We start from the raw sequence: 21,699 nt of genomic DNA, 5'->3' as shown, positions 1-21,699 counted from the left end.
CTCCACTGAAAAAGTTGCTACAAGATGATGTCATCTGGCAGTAGGCACCAAAACAAGACGTCGTATTGCAGCAGCTAAAAATGACAATCTGCAATGCACCAATATTTAGGTTTCATGGTCCTATAAAGCAATTCCATTCAAAGACATGCAACTAAACACTGTTTAAGTTCTGGCTCCTTGCAAGGTGCACTGCGCCTTTATTATCCACATAATTTGGTGTAACAGAAGTAGAAAAAATATTACACCTAAACAGAAGCAGGCTGTTATATTTGCTCCAAAAATGACTTCTCTGCTTAATGCAATGTTGCAATCCAAATGCAGCTGGTTTATAAATCACTTTTTTTTTAAATCACACCACTTTCTTTTAAACCCTTCGGAAAGCACTGATGAAAGACATATTTCTGAAACTATTTAGCAAAATGTTAATTTGATATTTGCTGTCTAGGAGTCTGGTGTCATATTCCCCACAGTCAGGTGTTCAGATCTTCGCAGAAAAGGCTGTTTACGTTATGGAAGCCACCTTAGTACTAAGGACAGATCACTGAAGGGCTTGCTGGTTCATTCGCAAGCTGTGCAAAAATTTATATGCAGTGGTTTTGCCTTGAGAATTGCCTGCTAAATACCAACCGTACTGGGCTTTGAAACATGTGACCACCTCTCTAAGAAGGCCATGAACAGCAAGTAAAAAATTTGAAGTTCGGTATGACAGAAGGCAGTATATAATCCTCTTGCTAGAAGGTAAACACTAGGGCACACAGTGCACAAGGAAGGCAGATGATGTTTTGACTTAAAAAGGCAAAGCACACAAAAATTAAAGAAATATGCATAGATCAAGAATTGAATTACCAGAATTCTTATGGCTGGCTTAGACTTTTCATCCAGCAAATAATATGATAGCTTTAGATAGCTCTCCTTCACCAAGTATTCAGGCTGACATTCAGAATGTGGTACAAGCAGCAGTGCCCTATATATAAGGTCAGGTATCTGTCCATTAGTGACTTACCATACTTTACTGAAGGCAGAGAAGAGGATAATATTGCAAGCCTGCAGAGATTAGTGGTCTTGCACTCCATCCATGAAACCTGTATGGTAGGGCAGAAGGAGCTCAGAAACAGAAGGCATGATTACATGCTGCAATGTGCCTGACATTAATTTCTCCACTGAGCATTTTCAGAATTGAAAACCTTGCTCGTAGCAGAAATGGAGCTTTCCCAGACATACAGGGTGTGATGGAAGAGTGAAGTAGCTGCACAAGGCAGCAGCGAGATAGCTTGCGCGGTGGTATTGTTGCAAAGCCCGCGGTCAGGAAAAGCCACAGGTACTGCCTGAGCACCCTCATCACGCCATGATGTCGACAAGAGAGAGGAACCACTGATGTGAAAAAAGACAAAACCAAAACTTAGCTTTCAGCTTATGAACAATAAAATGCAGCTGATGAATGATCTCGGCAGAGACTCTGGTATCAAAGAAAGACTTGAAAAATCTGAAAGCCATCATTTGCAAGCACATCATAAGCTATAGAGCACAGGTTTATTTGGAGAATTAGCCAAGGTTGTGGACATACAGGAGAAGTCTTCATCCGAATTACGTGTGGATAAAGACCAAGTACTGATGACGAGGTGGTTCTCAGGAATCGAAGTGTCCTGTCTTCAGAGCAGATTAATAAGTTGAAAGCCATAAAAAGATGCAAAATTGGTGGGTTGATTTGGTGAAAACAGTGTTTTTACTACACAGTGATATTTATTGTACTAGGTGGATGCTTATAACAGGCAAAATAGGAACGCAGTATATGGTGCTCGGTGTCTCTAGGATACTGCCTGAGCCCACAGACTGTGCAGAACACGTGAGATGCGAAATGAGATGCAGAACATGCTTTCATGTGGTTCGTTCCTGTTAAAATAGAGTTATGGCTTAAGCGTGCCTGGCTGTGTCCTTAGTGATCTTTGGTCACGTGAGCAGGCAGAAGCTCACAGATATTCAGTTGTGTTAGGGAACACAGATTAGATATACCAAGAAATTTAAATTCTTGGCATCCTTTTTCATGAAAAAAAAAAAAAAAAAAAACCCAACAACTTGTTTTCCCAGGAGAGAGATTTGTACCCATGTCAGTTTTGAGTCAAATCTGAAAGGGTTTTTTTGATATATTTGAAACTTAGATTACTTAAATTCATCAGTTTTGTGTAATTTTCCATTTTATTTCTTTTTTCCTGGCAACTGTTTGATAACATGAACAGCCAGAATACTTACAATTCTGATGAATTATTTCCAAAGACTCAGTAGCCTGGGTGATTGCTGCCCTTGTGAGCGGGATCACTGAAACACCCTATGCAGGCAGCCAGTAAATCTGCAGATAGGTGTTTAAGCATTAAAATAGTACACAAAACTGAGATAAATTAACTCCTACAAACCTTTTTCTTTGCTGTGCAAAATGGGAAAATGGAAGCAGCAGCCTAAATGAATTGAGCTTTTACATGTTCCGTAACATTACATATTATATTACAGAGTAAGCCATGTTACCTGATCAGGGAAGATCCATTAAATTATTTTTTAAAGTGAGGTAGAATACCTCTGAGTGTCTGGGTGAATGATTATTTTAGACCAGATGTATCTGTCTCACATAAATCTCAGCTTCTTTGATCCAAATTGTAGGTCAGTTCTGCCTTTCTTTTGTCTGGTTTGGCTGTCTGGATACTTTAATTTTATCTGATATGCCCCCCCTTCAGCATGCTCCCTATGAATTTTAACTTTTCTCTTTTCCTTTTATGTTTTCTCCTTAATAGTTCTGGTGTCTTTTAGCTTGGATGTAGCTAAACAATATTTGGTGTTAAATAATTGGAAAGGTGGTGGTGTTCAAGAACTCCCTAGACCTCATCAAAGCTGAATTTAAATAGTTCATATTAGTCACCTGAAAACAAAGCAATGTATTTTTCAGAGGAGCATAAGCCGCCTTTTTTTTTTTTTTTAATTTTCTAAAGCAAAATGTTTCTTTCCATTCAACCCTGAATCGTATTTTGTTTGGAGTTTTGGATAAAATTGAACAGGACATTCATTATTTTTCTTCAGAAAAACATCCTTTGTTACTGTGATTTGTATGGTTTTGCCATTTGATTGTTAGGAACAGATTCTTACAGACTTCCTATAGTAAGTTACTCATATGGGATGCTACTTTTTCAGTTACACTTACTGGGATAATAAAAGATAGTGTGACCTGTGATAGATAGCTGTCTGGTTTACAGCAATTCCTGTGAGTTATGCAATGTATTCACTGTCCCTGTCTTTGCTTTTACAGATGATAATAATATACATATCGCTGTAGAGTCTGAAATCTTCTGGCTTTTCATTGCTGGAGTAATAATACATTTGTTTATGTAACGCTTCACTGTTTGGTCTGCTCTCAACTTGTGTTGTTTTCCACTCTGTTGTGCTATTGTATTTTTGGCAATGTTTATCTTTGTTGTTTGTGTCTATGGACTGACTACTATTTGTGTTCGTAGTATCTAAACTGGCTTAATTTACAATGTGTTTTGTTTGCATCAGTCTTGAGTGTGAAAATACTTTAGCTTTTGGAAAAAACATTACGGTCTGTGCAGTCTATCCTCAAATTCCTGCTAAAGTCAATGAGAACAATGCAGGGACAAATCCTACACAACATCAGGCACAGCTGATCTAACAGACTCAAGGCAGGGAGCATAGAGGCTGATCCCATTGAGTGTTTGGTTGTCCAATGATGAGAATACTATCAGAAAAGGTGAAGGGCATGGGTTTAAATTCAGGCTTGAGGTGGTGTTGAGCTTGTGGTGCTTTTGGCAAGTGTTTATGATAGAAAAGGTGGGCAGCAGCACCCTCTCCACCAACACTTTAAAAAGGATGAACCTTTCTAAGGCTTGTGTCTGTCCTTAAAATCAGATTTAAAGCTCTACAACCAAAATAGATGATGATGCTAAATTCTAGGAAGAGCTGAAAATTGAGATGCATACTTGTACTTACCGTGTCCTGCTAGCTGACTACAGGCTGCACTTCACTCAGTGCACAGGCTTTCTGTATCTCACCTTCTGGAAGTGCCTGTTTATCTCCATTGCCTCTGTAAGAAACTTCTGATTCTCTTTCTGTCTGTCACTTCAATAAAGCTCAAGGAGGAAGTCACTAATAGGTGATACTCATCTGATTCTCACCCCTTGCTCTGAGATGTTTCCCCTAAAACATTTATTTTGCATTCTCCTTGCTTCTTCCCTTCACTAGTCCAAGACATGAGTGGCTTGTTAAGTAGATGAAAATAGATACAGGCACTTGGAAATTCCTATTGTTCTCCAGAGAGACGACTGTCTAATGCCCAGCAGAGCAATGCCTGAGACCCATCTGTCAAGATAACAGCTGCCACTTTTTCCATAGTTCGTTTATAAGATCACCAAGATCAAAACTTAGAGATGGAAAACACCTATTTATAATAACAAACTGCGCTGTTAATAGCTCCTTTCCACTGTGGCTCTGAAGATACTTTAAAGGCTTACTGAATGAAGCCTTTCAAGATACCTAAGGCAAAGTATATTAATTAATAATATTATTGCTGGATATGCTAGTGACTGTCTTTCTGACCTTGGTGAAACTACAGTCATTGTTTCACAGGGAATAAAATGAAGGTGAGTTACACTTACACAGCTGTCTGGTGACAGAACCTGTTCTTTTTGACATCCAGCTTTTTGTTCTGATCACAAATCTACACTCTTCCATATTCTTCCAGGATTCTGCTCTGGACAATAGTCCCGAGTGCATCATTCAACTTGGTTTTAAATTACGATGATCCAGGTCTTAAACCGCTACATATATTTTTGTACTTTCATTAATATCAGGGGAACTGTGCCAGTTTACACCAATGAGAATATGCAACACCAGGAACAATGAACAAAAAAGTAGGAAACAAATGTGGCAAAAGAAGAATTTTGTAGCTAGTATTATTTCAGAACACACTCTCAGAGTTTGCAGGCAGAGTGATATTTATGACACTGCTACGGTCTGCCTTGGAGCACTGTTTACATTGAAAACAATACTGCAAAAATGCTCTTTTTTGTGAAAGCAGGTGCGTTCCTAGTAGGTGAGAAGAACAAACTATACATCTATAGAAAGATTTGTTCCTTTGATGAGTGTATCTCATGTATCTTTTAAAAAGACAGCCTAGAAAAATAATGGTATCTGAATAAGACGTTTTTCCACTGGAGTGTTGCAAATGATAAAGGCTGCTTAGCAAAATGCTGGTTTTATCTGATCTTAATGGTAGGCTGAACTTCTGACAACATAATGAGGGCTGCCCAGTACATAACTTGTTAATAAACCCTTCTCAGAGTTCATTCAAAGACTAGAAGTGGCTTTTACTTTCTGTTATTTCTACAGCATGTTTACTGTATATATTACTATACAGTAAGTGACTAAGTAGATCTAGGTAGATCTGTGGTCACCGGGTCTGAAGGACCTTAGGCAACATAATCCACAGGAAGGCGTTTGGTATGCAAATCAAAAGCAACTTGGTTTTAAACTGCATTTTTTCATTAATCTTGACTGTGATCAAGTTGTTTTGGGTGGAATTAATCTCAACTGTCTTTAGCTACCTAGAAGTCTGTGGTCTGTCCATGTCAATGGAGAGAGTGCAGCATCTAGATATCCATCCTTCTCCATTCTTCAGCAAGGGATTCATTCCTTGAGTGAAACAGCAGTGTGTTTCACCTGATTACCCTGGAAACTGTGTGTGTTATGCTGAAGTGAGGCCCCATGGTGGCCTCAAATTGGTGCCAATGAAGTCATGTCTCATTTTCCGGTATGGAATCATAGGTGGGAGGAGACGATTCCCCAGGAATTCTCTGAACACTTGTGAAGGGAGGGGATATTGCATAATGCCAGCCAGGAAGGTCATACCACATCTCTAAAATAAAACATATTACAGGGATGTCTGACCAGTCTGGATCAAAAAGTTGGATACCCTGGATAAAAAGCACTTAACTTCTGCATTATGTATGTTTTATGTACATATGAGATCATGATGGAACGGCAGTGTCTGCCTCTGACTTATTTAGAGTATATGTAATCTTGGCATATTGACTGTGCCTTCTTACATGGCTCAGTCAACACCCATTTTTATAAACACTCCTCTGTGAAGGCGGTATAGCCATGCTATGCGTTAAGAAAGTTGGATGTGATAAAGAACCAGGTAAAGAGGGGCCTGTGAGAGAGAAAGAGCATTCATTCACAAGGGATGTGGGGAGAAACGTTATTTTTCAGTTCCAAATGCCCCAAAGGCCATCATACCTTTTTAACATCTTGGTGTTAAGTGGTAACACATTAAGAATATACTTTTTTCATGCTCAAATTTACTGTCTCTGGGTATGCATAGCCTCTTAATCCAATGCCCTACTAAAGATGGATAGATTCATCAGTAGGCTGTTGCTAGCTTAAGCCAAGGGAATCAGAAGTGTTGCACTGATAAATTAAGATTTCAGCACAGATTTTATTCAGAAGGAAATGGAGGCCCATGCTGGAAGGCTAGACAGTTGAAAATTAAAGGATGCCCAATCTGGGAACAGCTCATCATTAAAGCACACCTAACTGCTGATGCAGTATTGTTATATTGGGTTGGGAAGGTGTTTCTTCTGGCAGATCATTCAATATCCCCTTTCTCTGAGCAGAGGAGGAATTAACTAGGAGGGAAGCTGGTTCTTTTCTCCCAAACCCCCTCTCTCATGTGATCTCAGAGCCACGCTCAGAGCTTTCCCAAGAAAAGTCTGAAGATCCTTTTCTGCTTTCTGTGGTGTTTTTCCATGCTCCCTGCACTCAGATCTATATTCGGAAGCTTTGGTGACCTAGCTTGGGCCCTTCTTGTGCCATACACTGAAAGACAGGTGGCTGTCTTGTTCATCTATTTCAGTGAGGTTTAACCCCCAACTGAAGTGTGTAACTTCCCAGTGGAAGGTCATCTGCACACTCATATATGTGCTGCAGGCTAAAATATCAAATCCATACCACCATCGTGTAAGCAATCATAAAACAAAAATGGGGGGGAAGGAAATACATGTGTGCATTGTGGCATAGGATAAGACTGAGAATGAAACCAAGAAGAAAGAAAGAGATTAATTGTATTGTCCTATTATCTTGGTGCACTAGATGGCTAGAATTCTTTGGCCAAGCTCTGCTGCATGTGTTCAGGTGGGAAATCTTGCAAAATGTCCTCTTTGTATTACAGTCGTGCTCTTGAACTGCTCTTTGTGCTTCTTGGCTGGTACCCGAGGGCAGGGACAGAAAGACCTAGCCCAGTCACGAATGTTCCCTCTCCCTCCAGAACCTGTGTTACAGGAAGTGGTATTTAGGAGTAGAGGTGCAAGAGATGCAAAGTATTTCTGTAGTAGTATTATCTCTAAAATGTTGCTTTAGACATCTACTGTCCTACTCATTAGCATACCCAGATTGACCTGATTCTGCCATGCTTATTCAAATGAAATTTGCCTTATGCTGCAGAGCATGTATATTTTACAGCTGAACTTTGTAATGGTAACAGAATCAAACCCTAAAATAAAATGACTGTTTTAAGGCAACAGGATACCAGAGGAGTTGTTTTGGTCTCCTTCAATTCATGTAGAATATGCTTATTCAGCCTCATATCTGCCTTGAGGGTAAATCTACTTTTTCTTCTCCTTTAAAAATATGCAAATCTATAAAGCCGTTAGGACAGAATAATGCCTTTCAGTAGAGTGAACTAGACAATTGCATGTAATTTTCTTGGCTGTGAAGTCAAGCTAAGTGCAAGGCTCTTTCATATTGTCTTGTAGTTGTACGCAACACTGATATATAGTGCATGGTAATGCATTATTGAATAGTTGTCTGTTGTGTCTTCATTGCATGCTGTCAGCTGCATAATAAATAATTGATTGTGTTGCTCTTACTCCACATTAAAGATATATGAGTATATAATACATGAAGAAAATGAAGCAGCAAGGCTGCCTGCGTTGAAAAGATCAACCGTTAACTGAAGTGTGCTGCGGTAACAGGAACTAAGAAGTGACCACCACCGCTATCCATTTCCCATTTCTATACTTTGAGTCAGTGATTGTTTGTCATGGCAACAAATGGCACATTCAAATCATTGCTGTTGCCTTTTTAAACAACAACAAAAAAAATCGTGGTGAAGAGCTGATATGCTGCAGAGATGCACCCCCCAGTCTCTTCAACTATTATCCTTCTAGACTGAAAATTCCCTTAAAAAGATTAATCATTTTTTCTTAAGTGGCTGTAAACTGTCAGAAAAAATACAGTCTAAGCCAGCAAATCCTTTTTCCTCATAAGGCTTTGTTTATATTAAGCAGAGGAAATATTAGCAGGGAAAAACTGAGTTTGTGTTTACAGTGGTACTAAACCTCTGTTGTTGAACCATTCCCTTGAAAAGCCATGCTTCCCTTCTCAGTTCAGTTGCCGAAGTCCCTGTGCAGGACATAGTAAGATGGCCCACTATTCAAACATAGTGTAGGAAATGAAAGCATCCTCCAGCTCACATTCAACACTCTTTCTTTATTTCCATTACAACAATCATTTTCATCAGTAAAATTGATGAGACACCAAATTTGTCCAGAAAAGAGTTTGCTTTGGAAGTCATATCAAGGAAATCAGAAGTATACACTACTTACTGTGTGGTTGTTTGGAAGGAGGCTTATGACCAGGTATAACTACAGATTACTGGGAGCTGTTGTTATGATGAAGAGGTGTAAAACTGTGAACTGCCTTTTGAGGTAATAATGAACCAGCAAATTAAGATGTAAGAGGTGTGAGATATCCAGCTTATGCAGATCTGGGTTCTCATGGAATGAGCTGGAGAGCTGAGGCATGTTAGGTCCTCAAGGCATTTCTCTGGAAAGCAGAAACGCAAGGCACCAACTGTATTTGCCTAGAAAAGTGTTGCCCAGATCTCTCCATTTAACACTAAGACACGTGGGAACTGTTCTTGTTCCTGATGGGAAACCACAAGATTTTCAGGTGGGTTAGCATGAGACTCAGCTATGAGCTAGGGGGGAATGCCACTGAATGTGGAGGAGTTGTCCTGCTTTACCACAGTATGTCAGGACTGAGTCCTGAAGAGAACTGATCTATTTTAATGTAAAATGCGAATAACACCACTGAAATCAGTGGAGTTCTGCTGGTGTAAACCAACCTGGGATGGGATGTGTGACTTCATGAATGTTTTTCTCCCACCACGCCTATGCGATTTTGCTGAACTCCTGTGCTCTGCTGAGCTGTGTCTTCCTCTATACACCGTGAAGGTGTCAATCTTGACACAAAGACTTTTGTACAGTTTCTAAAAACTTGCCAATTACATATTTTCCAGACTAAAAGTGTATATTAGTAATAGTTACAGGTTGTAAATGGGGGGGAAATCAGAATTTCCAGTCTTTGTGACATTCTCTCGACAGAACATTGACATATTTTGACATAGAAACAATATATTTTAAGGAAAAAAAGAAACACTTGAGATCAAAAATTCTTAACCCACAGGAACACTAACTGCAGCAAATGCTGCCTCTGGGAGTCCTAGGAACCAAACCAAATGACAGGTTTTTAACAGCACAGATTTATTACAAGGCATAATTGGAAAGGTGATTGCATTAAAGGGCATCAAAATATAGTCCCTGTCCTGAAGAACCTCTGGTCTACATAAAATCAAACAGGACAGTGTCCTAGAAACACCTTCTGAATATCTGCCCCTCTTTCTGCTGCCAACATAGGTTCAGAAGGTAGCTGTCTTCAAGTGTATGTATTACCTTTACGTTCTGTAGGTAACTACAGTTTGAAAAAATAAGGTGATGGAGTACTTTGCAGATGAATGTTACTGTTTTTTGAAGGTCACCTATTCAATTTATCCCCTTAATTCTTGTGAGGTAAATGAATCCTATTGTATAGGATAAAAGGAGAGCAGCTACTGAAACCAAGGGATTTGTCCTGGATTAGGATCTCTGTCTTCTGATTCCCAGAATGTGTCAACACTGCAAAGGCAAATAATTCAGTAAACACTGGAGCCAGTGAAGCCTGGGATGCAATTTGGTCTACTTCATTTAGGTATGGATGGATGAGTTAATACCTCCTCACTAGGGCCCTATAAAAAGCTGGCAGTCTAGCGTTTAAAGTTAATGTTGTTAACTTTTTTAACTTTTGTGAGTTAGTTGACTGAGAATGATAAACAATTCCGGGAGGTTATTGCAGTCCTAACATCTAAATCTAGGTGGTATGAATAATTCTTGGAGATACCTTTCTTTCTCCATTAACTGTAGAAGTAGCCTAGATGACAGGTTGAGATGCATTTTCTACCTTTGGGATGGCTAATGTTAGCAGTGGAATTTTACACATGAATTTTCCAGATTCAGGCACATAAACTTAGGCTATCTATGGAGGGCCTTTGGTGTTCTCTCTCCTCATCCATCTTTTGTATAGATAATGGCTTGGGCGTGGTTTGGGGCATGGTTTGTTGGGACCATAGGTCTAAGTTAGGTGTCTAAATAGGTGGGCTGGCTCTGTCGCTTTGTGTTATGTGGTTTGTTGAATTCTCAGCTGAATCATTCTCAGATGAAGGAACCCTCTGGTAAAAAGAAACTTAAGACTGTGATCCAGCTGCAGCATTCATGTCTTTCCATTCCTGACCTCTCCTCAGTAATACAGGTTCTCTGGTAATGAATAAAGATTGAGCCTTTCTCTTGGTAGAAGCACTTACAGAATCTTCTTCCTACACAGATATCTTTTCATTATATGCATAGGATCTTTATGTCAGTAGGAACCCTACTTCTCCATCAAACTTGGTTGAAATTGGCTAAGAGGTTCAAAAGTTATTGGGCAAGTACAGACAGTGTCATTAGCCCTCTTCCCTTTGGAAGCAGACTTAAATGATGTGGTCTTAGCTGAGGTTGTCTGACCTCAGTTAGATAATTCATGTTAAAAGAGTAGTGCAGACACACCTGTTTTAATAAGAAGTAACAGCTTGTGTTAAACCCAGACTGAAGTTTTGTTTTCACTGCTGTTTCAGCCCAAATGCCATTGTATTTTTGGCAGTTTAGATGGATCCCTAGTCATGTTCCTTAACAAAATGATTTATCTACTCTTTGATCTTCAGTTTCAATGAGCTGAACTTCAGTGATTCAGCAGGACCCACAATCTGAAACATCTCCTTTTCTACAGCCACCTAATTTTTAAAACCTAGTTATTAATTATGACACCTTGTAGATCAGAATGGTTTCAAATCCACACAATATTCTGACAACTGAGTTTGTACAATTAATGATTTTAATACAAAGGTTCTTACCTTTCAGAATCAAATGTAAGGTTATTGTAACAAGTAAGCATATAGGCATCTAGATGTCCTTGCTCAGTCAAAACTCTTATTGATTGTTCTGACTTTGCAAAACAATGTCGTTGTTCAGTCCCAGATTGTGGGTTTTTTTCTCCTTGTTGTTAGCTAGATAAATAAATGTGCTAGCAGGCCAAAGATGGGCATCCGTCCTTGTTGAAGAATATTAGCCAAATCAATTTTTTCACAGAAAGAAAATCAATTGATGCATTAGCAAGAAAGAAAATAAAGCATTATGCTGTTTTAGCTCCCAGGAGCCTGAATAGTTGACTCTAACTTTCAGAAATAGAGGGATAAAAAAGATCTAAAGTTCAGATCTAAATCCGGATCAGAACTTCTGCAGGGCTTATGGGGACTCTGACTCATTTCTAAACTGGATGTGCATTTAAAGGGCAGTCATATAAAAATTGACCCTCCCGCCAGAGCTTCAGTGAATATGGACACATCTATCTGACTCTGTGTCCCAGTTTGTCCTCCAAAACCAGTAAGGTGGGGTGATGACAGAGGAGGTTACATTTCTGAATTCATCACTTGATGAATGTTCAGCCGTTGCTGAAAATAGGTTGTTGTTGTAAACATAGGAAAAGCAGTCTGTTTTCTTCTACAAGGCCTAACACAAAAATCTTCTATAGGCTTTCGGTGGTGAAATGGGAGTCAGTTTTTATATGATATATTATAGAATCATAGAATGGTTTGGGACCTTAAAGATTGTCTAGTTCCAACCCCCCTGCCATGGGCAGTGACACCTCCCACTAGACCAGGTTGCTCAAAGCCCCATCCAACCCAGCCTTGAACACTGCCAGGGATGGGGCAGCCACAGCCTCTCTGGGCAACCTGTTCCAGTGCCTCACCTCCCTCACAGTGAAGAACTTCTTCCTTACGTCTAATCTAAATCTACCCTCTTTCAGTTTAAAGCCATTCCCCCTTGTCCTATCACTACATGCCTTTGTATAAAGTCCCTCTGCAGCTTTCTTGTAGGCCTCCTTTAGGTACTGGAAGGCTGCTGTAAGGTGTCCCCAGAGCCTTCTCTTCTCCAAGCTGAACAACCCCAAGTGTCTCAGCCTGTCTTCATAGGAGAGGTGTTCCAGCCCTCTGATCATCTTCATGGCCCTCTTCTGGACTCATTCCAACAGGTCCATGTCATTCTCATGTTGGGGGCCCCAGAGCTGAACGCAGGACTCCAGGTGGGGTCTCACGAGAGTGGAGTAGAGGGGGAGAATCACCTCCCTTGATCTGCTGGTCACCCTTCCTTTGATGCAGCCCAGGATACGGTTGGCTTTCTGGGCTGCAAGCACACATTGCTGGGCCATGTTGAGCATATATTAAACTAGCAAGCTCATGGGCAGGTAAAAACATTATTTTAAATGGGAAACATTGTCCGGTAGCTGTTGTCAGGATCTCTGAAGAGTTAATTCTGGTTCTGCTGCCAGTTAGATGTGTGGTATTTAGTAAACCATCAGACCTTTTAGCTAAGTGTTTTAATAGGATTTAGTTACAAAATGAAGTGAAAGTATACTAAAGTGTTGTGGAACTTTGCATCTGAATCAGAACTTCCAGACAGGCTGTTTTATAATAAATATCTTCTACCTCCTTGGGCTGCTGTGAAGAATAATTAATGTTTGCATACTGCTTTGAGCATGCAGACTGTAATGACAGTACTAAGTTTTAATATTAAAACTATTAAATATTGGGATTCTGCAATAGTCTCCTTCCACTTCACAGAATCATAAGGTTTTATGATGTGTTTAAAAATAAAATTGCTGTGAGGAAGGACTGCCATTTAAATTTAAGATCAAATACTTCAAAAAGGATTATATGATACGCCTAAGAGTTCCCCCCCGAGCTGCTTCTCTCTGCCTGCCCTCCTCCATATGCAGGCTGGTTTTCTACATTACAAATGAACCCATGTTTGTCTGTAACTAGAAAGCTTTGTGCAGGCAGCTGGTGCGACTTCCCAGCCTGCGTGGAGGGGGTTTAGGGATATCACTGAGCCGATATATTGCATAATATGTGTATGTACTTGCATCGGAGCATACATAAAATACTTCACTATTATACTGTGAAAAACTTAAGGAATATGACAAGTACTAATGGTGAAGGTTATGAAACATACCTTATGGGCAGGTTATTCCATAATTTTCCTCCTAAGGCCTTACACGCACACACATACGTGCATGTCTCTGAAGTACCAACTTTGACAAATGTTGGACTTGGTCAACAGCTGATTTGCCTTAATATGTCATTTGGTTTTAATATTGATGTAAAATATCTAGACACAGAACCCCACTGGAACAGTCAAATACTGTGTACTCATTACTGCAAGTCCAGAATGCTATCACCACTGATATAACTACTAATGAATTTGGAGACATCTATGTCTGAGCTAGTTGTTTGGACTTTCCTTATATTCATTGCAAAGAAATAGGCACTGCTAGGATGCAATTCATTATGTCCTAATGGAGATCCCTAGATTTGGTTAGATGAATTGCTCCCTGAAAGTGCATTTTTCTCTGACTTGATTATAGAGGGAAGCAGAGTAATTAGCTCAAAAGTAGCTGACTACATCTTAAGAAGCATAAAGGTTGGTAAGACGAATCCTATCCTTTTAGTCTTTGTTTTTCATTTTCGCACATGTCTTTATATTTACCTTTGATTCATAACACAGACTTTTTAAGCAAGCAAAATATGCCTTTTGTTGTTGTTTGGACAATAACTGGTGGTTGTCACTGAAAAATAAAACTTGTGCATCAAGCCGGTCTATTAGTACAACTGCTTTAATGAAAAGAAACTAGCAATACTCTATTTTTCAAGTTGGATCATAAAGGCAGTATTTCTCAGCAGTTTCTGTCAAAGCAGTGCTTGATAATGTTGTTTTCAACCAGAAACTTTCTCAGATATTTGCTTATTAATAAACTTTTCTTTGTACAGCACCTTGCACAGGAGAATCATGGTATATGCCCAGAAAACTGTCACTACAGCATTACAAAGAAAGGATTTATTATCAGCCCAACCTTGCAATATCCAGAGTATAGCATTTTGAAAGAGCAATTACCAGGTACTTTTAAGTTGAAAGCTACCATAATTATCCACTGATTGAAAAGAGAACGACAATACCTAATCATGTAGCACTCTGTTACGGTTTATCCATTTGCTATAGAATCTGGGTATGTGTTCATAATATATAGGTTGAAACAGTGTTGTGCCCATCAAAAGGAATGAGTAAGGTGTTCCTGTGACTGTCTCTTGTGGCTCAATGAAAATATAAAGAATGAGGGTAGTAGAGTATTCATATAAATGTCCTTGCTATTTTCATATTTTTGAATGCAGGAGGAGACACATGCAGCTGTAATATTGTGTAGAAGTTTCACATGCACATGCATGGTGTGGAATGGCCACGTTTGTGTAATGCATGTTATTCTAGTACTCCTGAGTAAATCAGGTAGGGAAGGTAAACAGTCCAAGGTACCAAATATTCCTTCTAGGTATTCTGGTATAAATTTGCAGGAACAAGTCAAAGGAGCTGCTCTGTACTTGCAGATGTTCAACTGGCAGCAAATTTGGCTCAAGAATTCCCAGAACTGAGTCTACATCCCTACCCTTTGAAGTGGGTGGAAAGCTCCTGTTGACTGTGGTGATCTTTGGGCCACACATAGGAACAGCCCCCTGTTACATATTTGTCAAGGACTATTTCCTTTAGTTCGTTACGCTGTTAAAAAAATACCTTAAAATAAATTGTAAGTATTTAACGAGAAGTAAACCTAGTCAAATTTGTCTTAAATTTGGTTTCTTTGTCTGTAGACTTGTTTTAGGGAGCTTTTTTGTGTTCAGGAGCAGGCCTGAATCAGGTACCTGCATTGGGATTCTCTCTTCTGCTGCTTCCCACTTCTTCCTTGCCTGCTTTTTATCTACTTAGCTGGGAAGCTCCACTGTGCAAGCAACAGCTCTGCTGTATGTCTGTGCAATGTTTGGTATGATATGACTTATAACCTATTGCATTAAGAATAATAAGAATAATATATTTCCATTTTAGAGCCTAAAGAAGGCAAAGGTAACAATATGGTACCACTGCGTTTGACTCCCCTGCCTTATCTGTTTTGGATGAGGCTTCAAAGTGAAAATGGAAATGAGCAGCTGATGTGACCAAGACATTAATTTTTCACTCCTTCCCTCTACCCCAGCACTTAAATTTAGATGTAGCTCCGATTGAAACTTTGTGTCTTGTTTTGGCAGGAATGCTACAGAATGGAAAGAAGTTTGATTCCTCCAGAGACAGAAACAAGCCTTTCAGGTTCAAGATTGGCAGACAAGAAGTCATTAAAGGATTTGAAGAAGGTGTTACACAGGTACAAAGAAATTATTCTGGCTGAACTTCAAGCCAGCTGAAGGGTGTGTGAGCACAGCAATATCTGGTGCAATGGTGACAAGACCAAGTGGAAATCACAGTGTAGGATACAGAGTGTTTTTCTAAAAGCATGGTTCATTTGAGCACAGTATTTCCTGTAGTTCTCCTCCGTCCATCCAGGGATATCCCCTACTCAGGTGGTGTTCCACGTGGTATGTGTTTGGGAGGGGAGAGGTGACGTCCCCTCCCCAGGTGCTAGTGTGCCACATAAGCCCGTCCCTTTCCCATGGGCAGCTCCACAAATAGGCAACAGTGGCCTCTAAAATGTTCCAGATGGCAGCGTTTTATGGAGTGGCCTCTTTTCAGCTACTCCATAAAAGTCCAAGCTGCTGGTTTTGATGACATCCATGACCGAGCTGCAGATTTTGACCCTTACTGAATAAGGTACCAAACTGCACTGTTAAATTTTTATGACTCCAGGCTCCCGGCTACAAAACTTAACATTCACTGACCAACTCTACGTTGAGAAAAAGGAAACTGCCTTCCATTAATTACAGTTTGAGTGCCAACACAGTAAAACCCTAGAAGAGCCACACAATGCAATTCATTGCCAACTCTTGCTTTTTGTCTGCAGTGCTGTGAGGGCCCACTAAGTGAGGAGTGCGATCAGGCTGCTCAAGTGCAAGAGTGAATGAGATCAGGGTGCATATTCCTTGTGACTCCCCGTTTCGGGCTCCTAGAGCTCAGTGTAGGAGGAAACTGCTCGAATATTATTATAGGGACAACTTCTTATGCTTAAATAGAGAAAAGGGAAGAATGCAAAATGAGAAACAATCCACTGAGGAATGATGCAACCATGCTTTTCCAGAGAGGGAGGGAGGGAAGAGAAAATGGTTTCCAGCCCTATGGAGAAAGCAACTGCAAGCATTCCCTTCTCTCCAGCCAGAGAAGTAGAAGTCCATCTGAGGAATCCTAGACTCTCTGCAAAATACCCACTTTCCTCTCAAGGATTTGAGCTGGACTCTTTATTATTTGCTTTGCAATAAGGCCTAAGAGGAGCTCAGGACCCCAGTGTGCTGTAGAAACCAGAAGCCAGTGCAGATGAAGCAGTGGCAACAAGCGCTGAGTGAATCAGTTTATTCCTTCCTTGACCGCGCTTGCTCCCTGACTCCTGTCCCTTAATTAATAAGTGGCCAAAAGCCATTCCAGTAATCAGTGTGGCAACACGCTGCCCTCCTGCTCCTCCTAGTGGATCGCTGTCTGAACTCGAGCTTGTGCCTGTCTCCTTCCACCCCAGGATTTTGAGGGGTTTGACGAGTGTGATTTACACAAGGCACTTGGAAAAAGGCAGTTCACTGTGTCTAGCATGTAGATTTTTTCAAACCTTGGTTTAAGGACTGTCAGATGTCAGCAGCATCTGCATTTCTCTGCTCAACTTCTGACAATTCAAGGTTGCCCCATGCCTAAAACCCGTGCGTGACTTACTAGCTGTCTGGCTTGCAGGGACTCATCAGAGTAGCAGCCAGCCTGCCCCACGCAAATCCCTGCAGGGACTGGGGAGCTCATCTGCTCTTATGGCCTCAGCCCCATGGTATGAATACTCCCAGAATGTGGAAAAGTTCATGTGCACATTTTTCTTCTACCTAAAGTGATCAAAGCTCTAGCTTTGGCATATTTTATAGAACCTGAAAAAAATTTAACAGGAGATACCATGTAATCTGTACTGCAGTGATGTGCCCGATCTTGGGAGAGAGGTCTGAGTTAAAATCACTGCTTTAAATCAGGGATTGTTTCCTGGCCAGTGAATATTCAATCACCAGTGCATGGTGCTCCACCCCAAAATACTCTGTTGGAAGAGCAGGGATTTGAATCTTGATAACCCAAATCTCAGTGAGCACTCTTACCTCCAGAGCTAGTGTGGAGTGAGAGAAATCAGCATTTCTGTCCATCCCAGGGGCAAGGGTTCTGCCAGAATAAGCAGCACCTGAGGTGAGATGTCTGCCCTCTGGCTTGGGCTGAGTTTAAGGAAGTAAGTACCTCTTTTAAGTAGGATTGCATTAGTGTTTGCTTTGCACCTGCAAAAAGTTGGGTGCCTACAGCATTAGCTTTTGAGCAATGGTTTTGAAGTTGTCCCTGGGGGTGGCTGAAGAAGGAAAAATGTTGCTGAATGCGTTTCAGAAGCCGAACCTAACTGCATTTCAGCACTCATCTCTCATGAATACAAAGCTCTGGTCCTATCTGTTACTGAGAGCCTTTTCCTAACACCCACTGATGGTGCTACATGTACCCTGCGTGCCACAGAAGGAACTCACACCTCCTACAGCTGGCTCCTGTGTAGGCAGGATGGACCAAACTGTGTTAAAAAGCCTTTGTGTGACTCCCAGACTGGTTCTGGCAATTTAAATAACTACTGTGAGAAGTCAGAGGAGTTAGGAGACCTATGTCTGAGCTGTTTGTGGCAGCTTCAGCTTGAAGCTGAAAGATGAATCCAATGGTCCCAACTCTCCTCAGTTCTGTAAATCTGCCACACGGTGATTTGTTCTTTGTTTTCCTCCTAATGCTGTTTTTTTTGTCTTCTCTTTTCCTTTCTCCAACATCCAAAACCCAGATGAGCTTAGGACAAAGAGCAAAGTTGACCTGCACACCTGAGATGGCCTATGGAGCCACAGGCCACCCTGGGGTCATCCCTCCCAATGCTACTCTCCTCTTTGATGTGGAGCTTCTCAGGTTAGAGTGAATCTTCTCAAGGGAGTTGGCTGGAGACATCTGTTAATAACCATCCATTCTTTCTTGCCTTGCCGGCAGCGGGAGAAATCTTCACTGGAATCCCCACCTTCCCTGCTCAAGCTGTCCTGTCAATAGCGCCTGCCGTTCGGTTTCTTATGCCTTCCTTCTCTTTTTTAACTTTGTGGTGTCCGTATTTGCCTTTTATTAGAAGCTTTGCTTTGGGAAAAATGTCTACCATTGTAACATTTTCAAGTTGTACATTTTATTTAACTTGCATGTGAGAAGAATTCACAGTGATGATTGAAAATATATATAAATATATATATATATATTCCTTATTGAAAAACCACTGCCTTACTGTACACTTAAACCAAGAAAAGAAAAATACAAAAGGTGCTCAAAAAAAAAAAAATCCAATGTACGCCTTGTACATGAACGGGCATTAGCCAAACAGAGTTACCTGCGCTGCCACTTTTCTCAACTTGTACGTTCTGCTTGCTGCTGTTTTAAAAAATACTGTCTCATTTAAGAATTAAAAGTATATATATAAAACAATAAAATCTTGATACTTTACAGTTTCTATTTCCTGGTTTTTTCCTCTGGCCACTGGAATTCTTTTTCGTGTCTAAGAAGTTCTTCAAACAATCATCAACCCATTTTTTGTTAATTATTTCCCTTCTTATATGAAATACACGTAATTCCACACACTGCTTCTGTTACAGATGGCACAGTGGAAGATCTCTGCGGGACCAGAGGTACCAGGAACGCGTGAGTAAGGGCTGCCGGGACAGAGAGGTTTCCTGACTCTCCATCTCCCCTGCCCTGCTGGTGGCCTTTCAACTCTGGCCAAAATTTAGCAGCTGAAGAGATGGGAAGTGATGCTTCTCAAAGACATGCAGTGCTGGTCCAGTTCTGTGCCTTTACAACAGTAAAACTAGTGTAAAATTTTCTACTGGAGCTGAGAAAGGCTAGAGAAGAGCAGAATTATGTGCATCCACCTTACAAAACAAATCTGAATCGTGGGATGATGTGGGCACTGAACACACCGGGTTTTTTTAGGCTGCATCTTCTGATGCTGTTCACGTAGCCTGCAAACTTACTTTGTGTGCTGGGCTCCTGGCTCTCGAGGCTGACCAATATTTATTTCATTTGATGGTTATATGAATTCACAGAATGCTGGTTCCTCCTCTGGAGACAGGAAGATGCATAGACTGTCATTTACCTGGTTTTAGGAGCAGGACCTGATCAGCAAAGCTGCCTCTTTGCTGTTATTCTGCTTTGCCTAAAGTTGATTTCTCCCCTCTGCTCTAGAAAAAAAGAGCATCGTTGGGTCACAGTGTTATTATTTATTTAACTTGACTATAAACTATTTGCATAGTTTGCACTAATGGATTTTTTGATGGAAGGATTTTGAGCAGGTGGTAAGCTATTTCCTTGTGTGAGTCTGTGCAAGGAGAACACAGCTACCACGAGCAGACAGACTGCAAAGCTACATAGGCACCTCCAGGTGCTACCTCCTGGAGATGAGAGAGAAAAGGAGCACAGAGAAGCAAGACTGGCAATCTATCTGGCCGGTGAGTACAGCTCACAGTCTTCTTTCTCTAGATGTTCATTTTACCCACAAAGCTGCATTTAAGTTTGTTAGTTAATAAGCCCATAAAACCCATCTCTTACAGACTGTTATTCACTGAGGGTTGGTGGAGTAAAATTTTTTCTTGCTCCCCTCTTTGTAAAGAAACAAAAGGCCTTCCAGGATCCCTTTTTTTGGTGGAAATCTAGGATCACTGCAGCAGTGAGGTTACACATCCACATTTCACTAATAGTTCTTTTATTTAGGACAGGCTAATTTCCTGTTAATAAGTAGAGAATTAGACCTGCCAGCGTGATGCCCACTAGCTCTCCCAAGTTCTTTATAAAGGTCCCAGCCTCCTTTGCCACTGCCCCGGCCTCTGTCACTGGTCTTCATTTCAGCACTGGGTTATAGATTGCAGGTTGTGTTGCAGCAGTTGCAGATGTGAGCTCCTGTCAATGTCTTCGTTAAATGCAACGTAGCCCTGTCGTGCCTGTCAAACACAGGTCGATTCAGCACACTGGTCTAAAGCTGCTCCTACCGATGCCCCGTTTAAGTTAGTTGCTCATTAAAAAAAAAAAAAAAGAGAAAAACATGAATGTATCTGGTTTGGGACCTTTCCTGAATGCCTCGGAAGTGAAGGATCAGCTCGGCGTACCTAGAATGGTCGCGTGTTCCCTCCATCGTCTCTTGGTCCTGCTGTGGGCAAGCTTCTGCTGCGTCTAAAGCACTAGGCAGGGCATTGCTCTGCCCTCCCCCTTCTGCTAGGTTTCTTACCAGTGACAAACGTGTTCCTGCTGGGCTTTAAGAGCTGATCATACTCAGTCTTATCGTCTCTATCTGCAGAGCTGCTGTGCACTTTCCTTTTGCCCTCAGCAGTACAACCCGGCCATTACCAAGTCTGTAAAATCCTTATTACAGCTGGTTGATGAAGCTCGCTCTTCATCACCCTTTCTCTGCAGAGACCTTTGTTGGAAGCAGAGATTATTACATTTTTCATGCCAATTTCATTAAAAAAAAATCTGAAAGGAAAACTAATTGTGCTTTGTGATACTTAGGGAAATTAAGTCTTCAAGGAAATGTAATCTTCAGCTCTTTATTTGACTGCAAATGCGTTAATTTATTTAATTGTATCATCGATCAACACAGTACATATAATTATTACCACTATATAATGGATTGGAAAAAATTTACTGTCATTGCCTGTGTAATCAGATATGCTCTTGTTACTAATTTCTAAACAGCATCAATGGAAAAAAATGACCTTCCAGGCTTAATTTCATGCCCTACTTCCTGAAAAATTAAATGGGAAGTGAGCATACACAAAAACCAGTGCAGATGCAGAATACGAGGCTGGTAACATCTGCCTTATTTGCTGCCCCCTCTGCCATTCATATAACTGAACTCATTTCCCTGTCCTTTGATATTACATTTCAAACAAAATCTTGAGCAGACCTCATCAAAACAGTCCTCCGGGCATTCGATTTCCATTCCCCCTGTCTTGCAGGTACAAATTATTATTTCATTTTACATGTGCAGGGACATTGAAAGCCCTGAACAGACACTAGAAGAAAAAGTATGAAATGGAATATTTAATGAAAGGCAGCAGCTGAGCTCTCAGAGAAATCAAAAGCTGCTGATCTTGAGGATTCATTGAAGGAATTTTTATTAATCTTATTACCCTAAAGAATTGCTTTT

At 40.7% G+C, this 21,699-nt stretch overlaps 1 protein-coding gene across 1 annotated transcript in view; it reads left to right on the top strand.

The window, feature by feature from the left end:
- FKBP1B (FKBP prolyl isomerase 1B) overlaps positions 1–19,004 on the top strand; it is a 47,646-nt gene extending 28,642 nt beyond the window's left edge. The window contains exons 3-4 of the mRNA XM_069805687.1: positions 15,593–15,705; positions 18,313–19,004. Coding sequence (XP_069661788.1) covers positions 15,593–15,705; positions 18,313–18,441 — 242 coding nt within the window. The 3' untranslated portion in view covers positions 18,442–19,004. The remainder of the gene's footprint in view (positions 1–15,592; positions 15,706–18,312) is intronic.
- The last annotated feature ends 2,695 nt before the right edge of the window (positions 19,005–21,699 follow it).

This window comes from Haliaeetus albicilla, chromosome 18, assembly GCF_947461875.1.
Source record: "Haliaeetus albicilla chromosome 18, bHalAlb1.1, whole genome shotgun sequence".
Taxonomy (NCBI): Eukaryota; Metazoa; Chordata; class Aves; order Accipitriformes; family Accipitridae; genus Haliaeetus; species Haliaeetus albicilla.
Note: the sequence above shows the minus strand (reverse complement) of the source record. Positions and strands in the feature narration are given on the sequence as shown.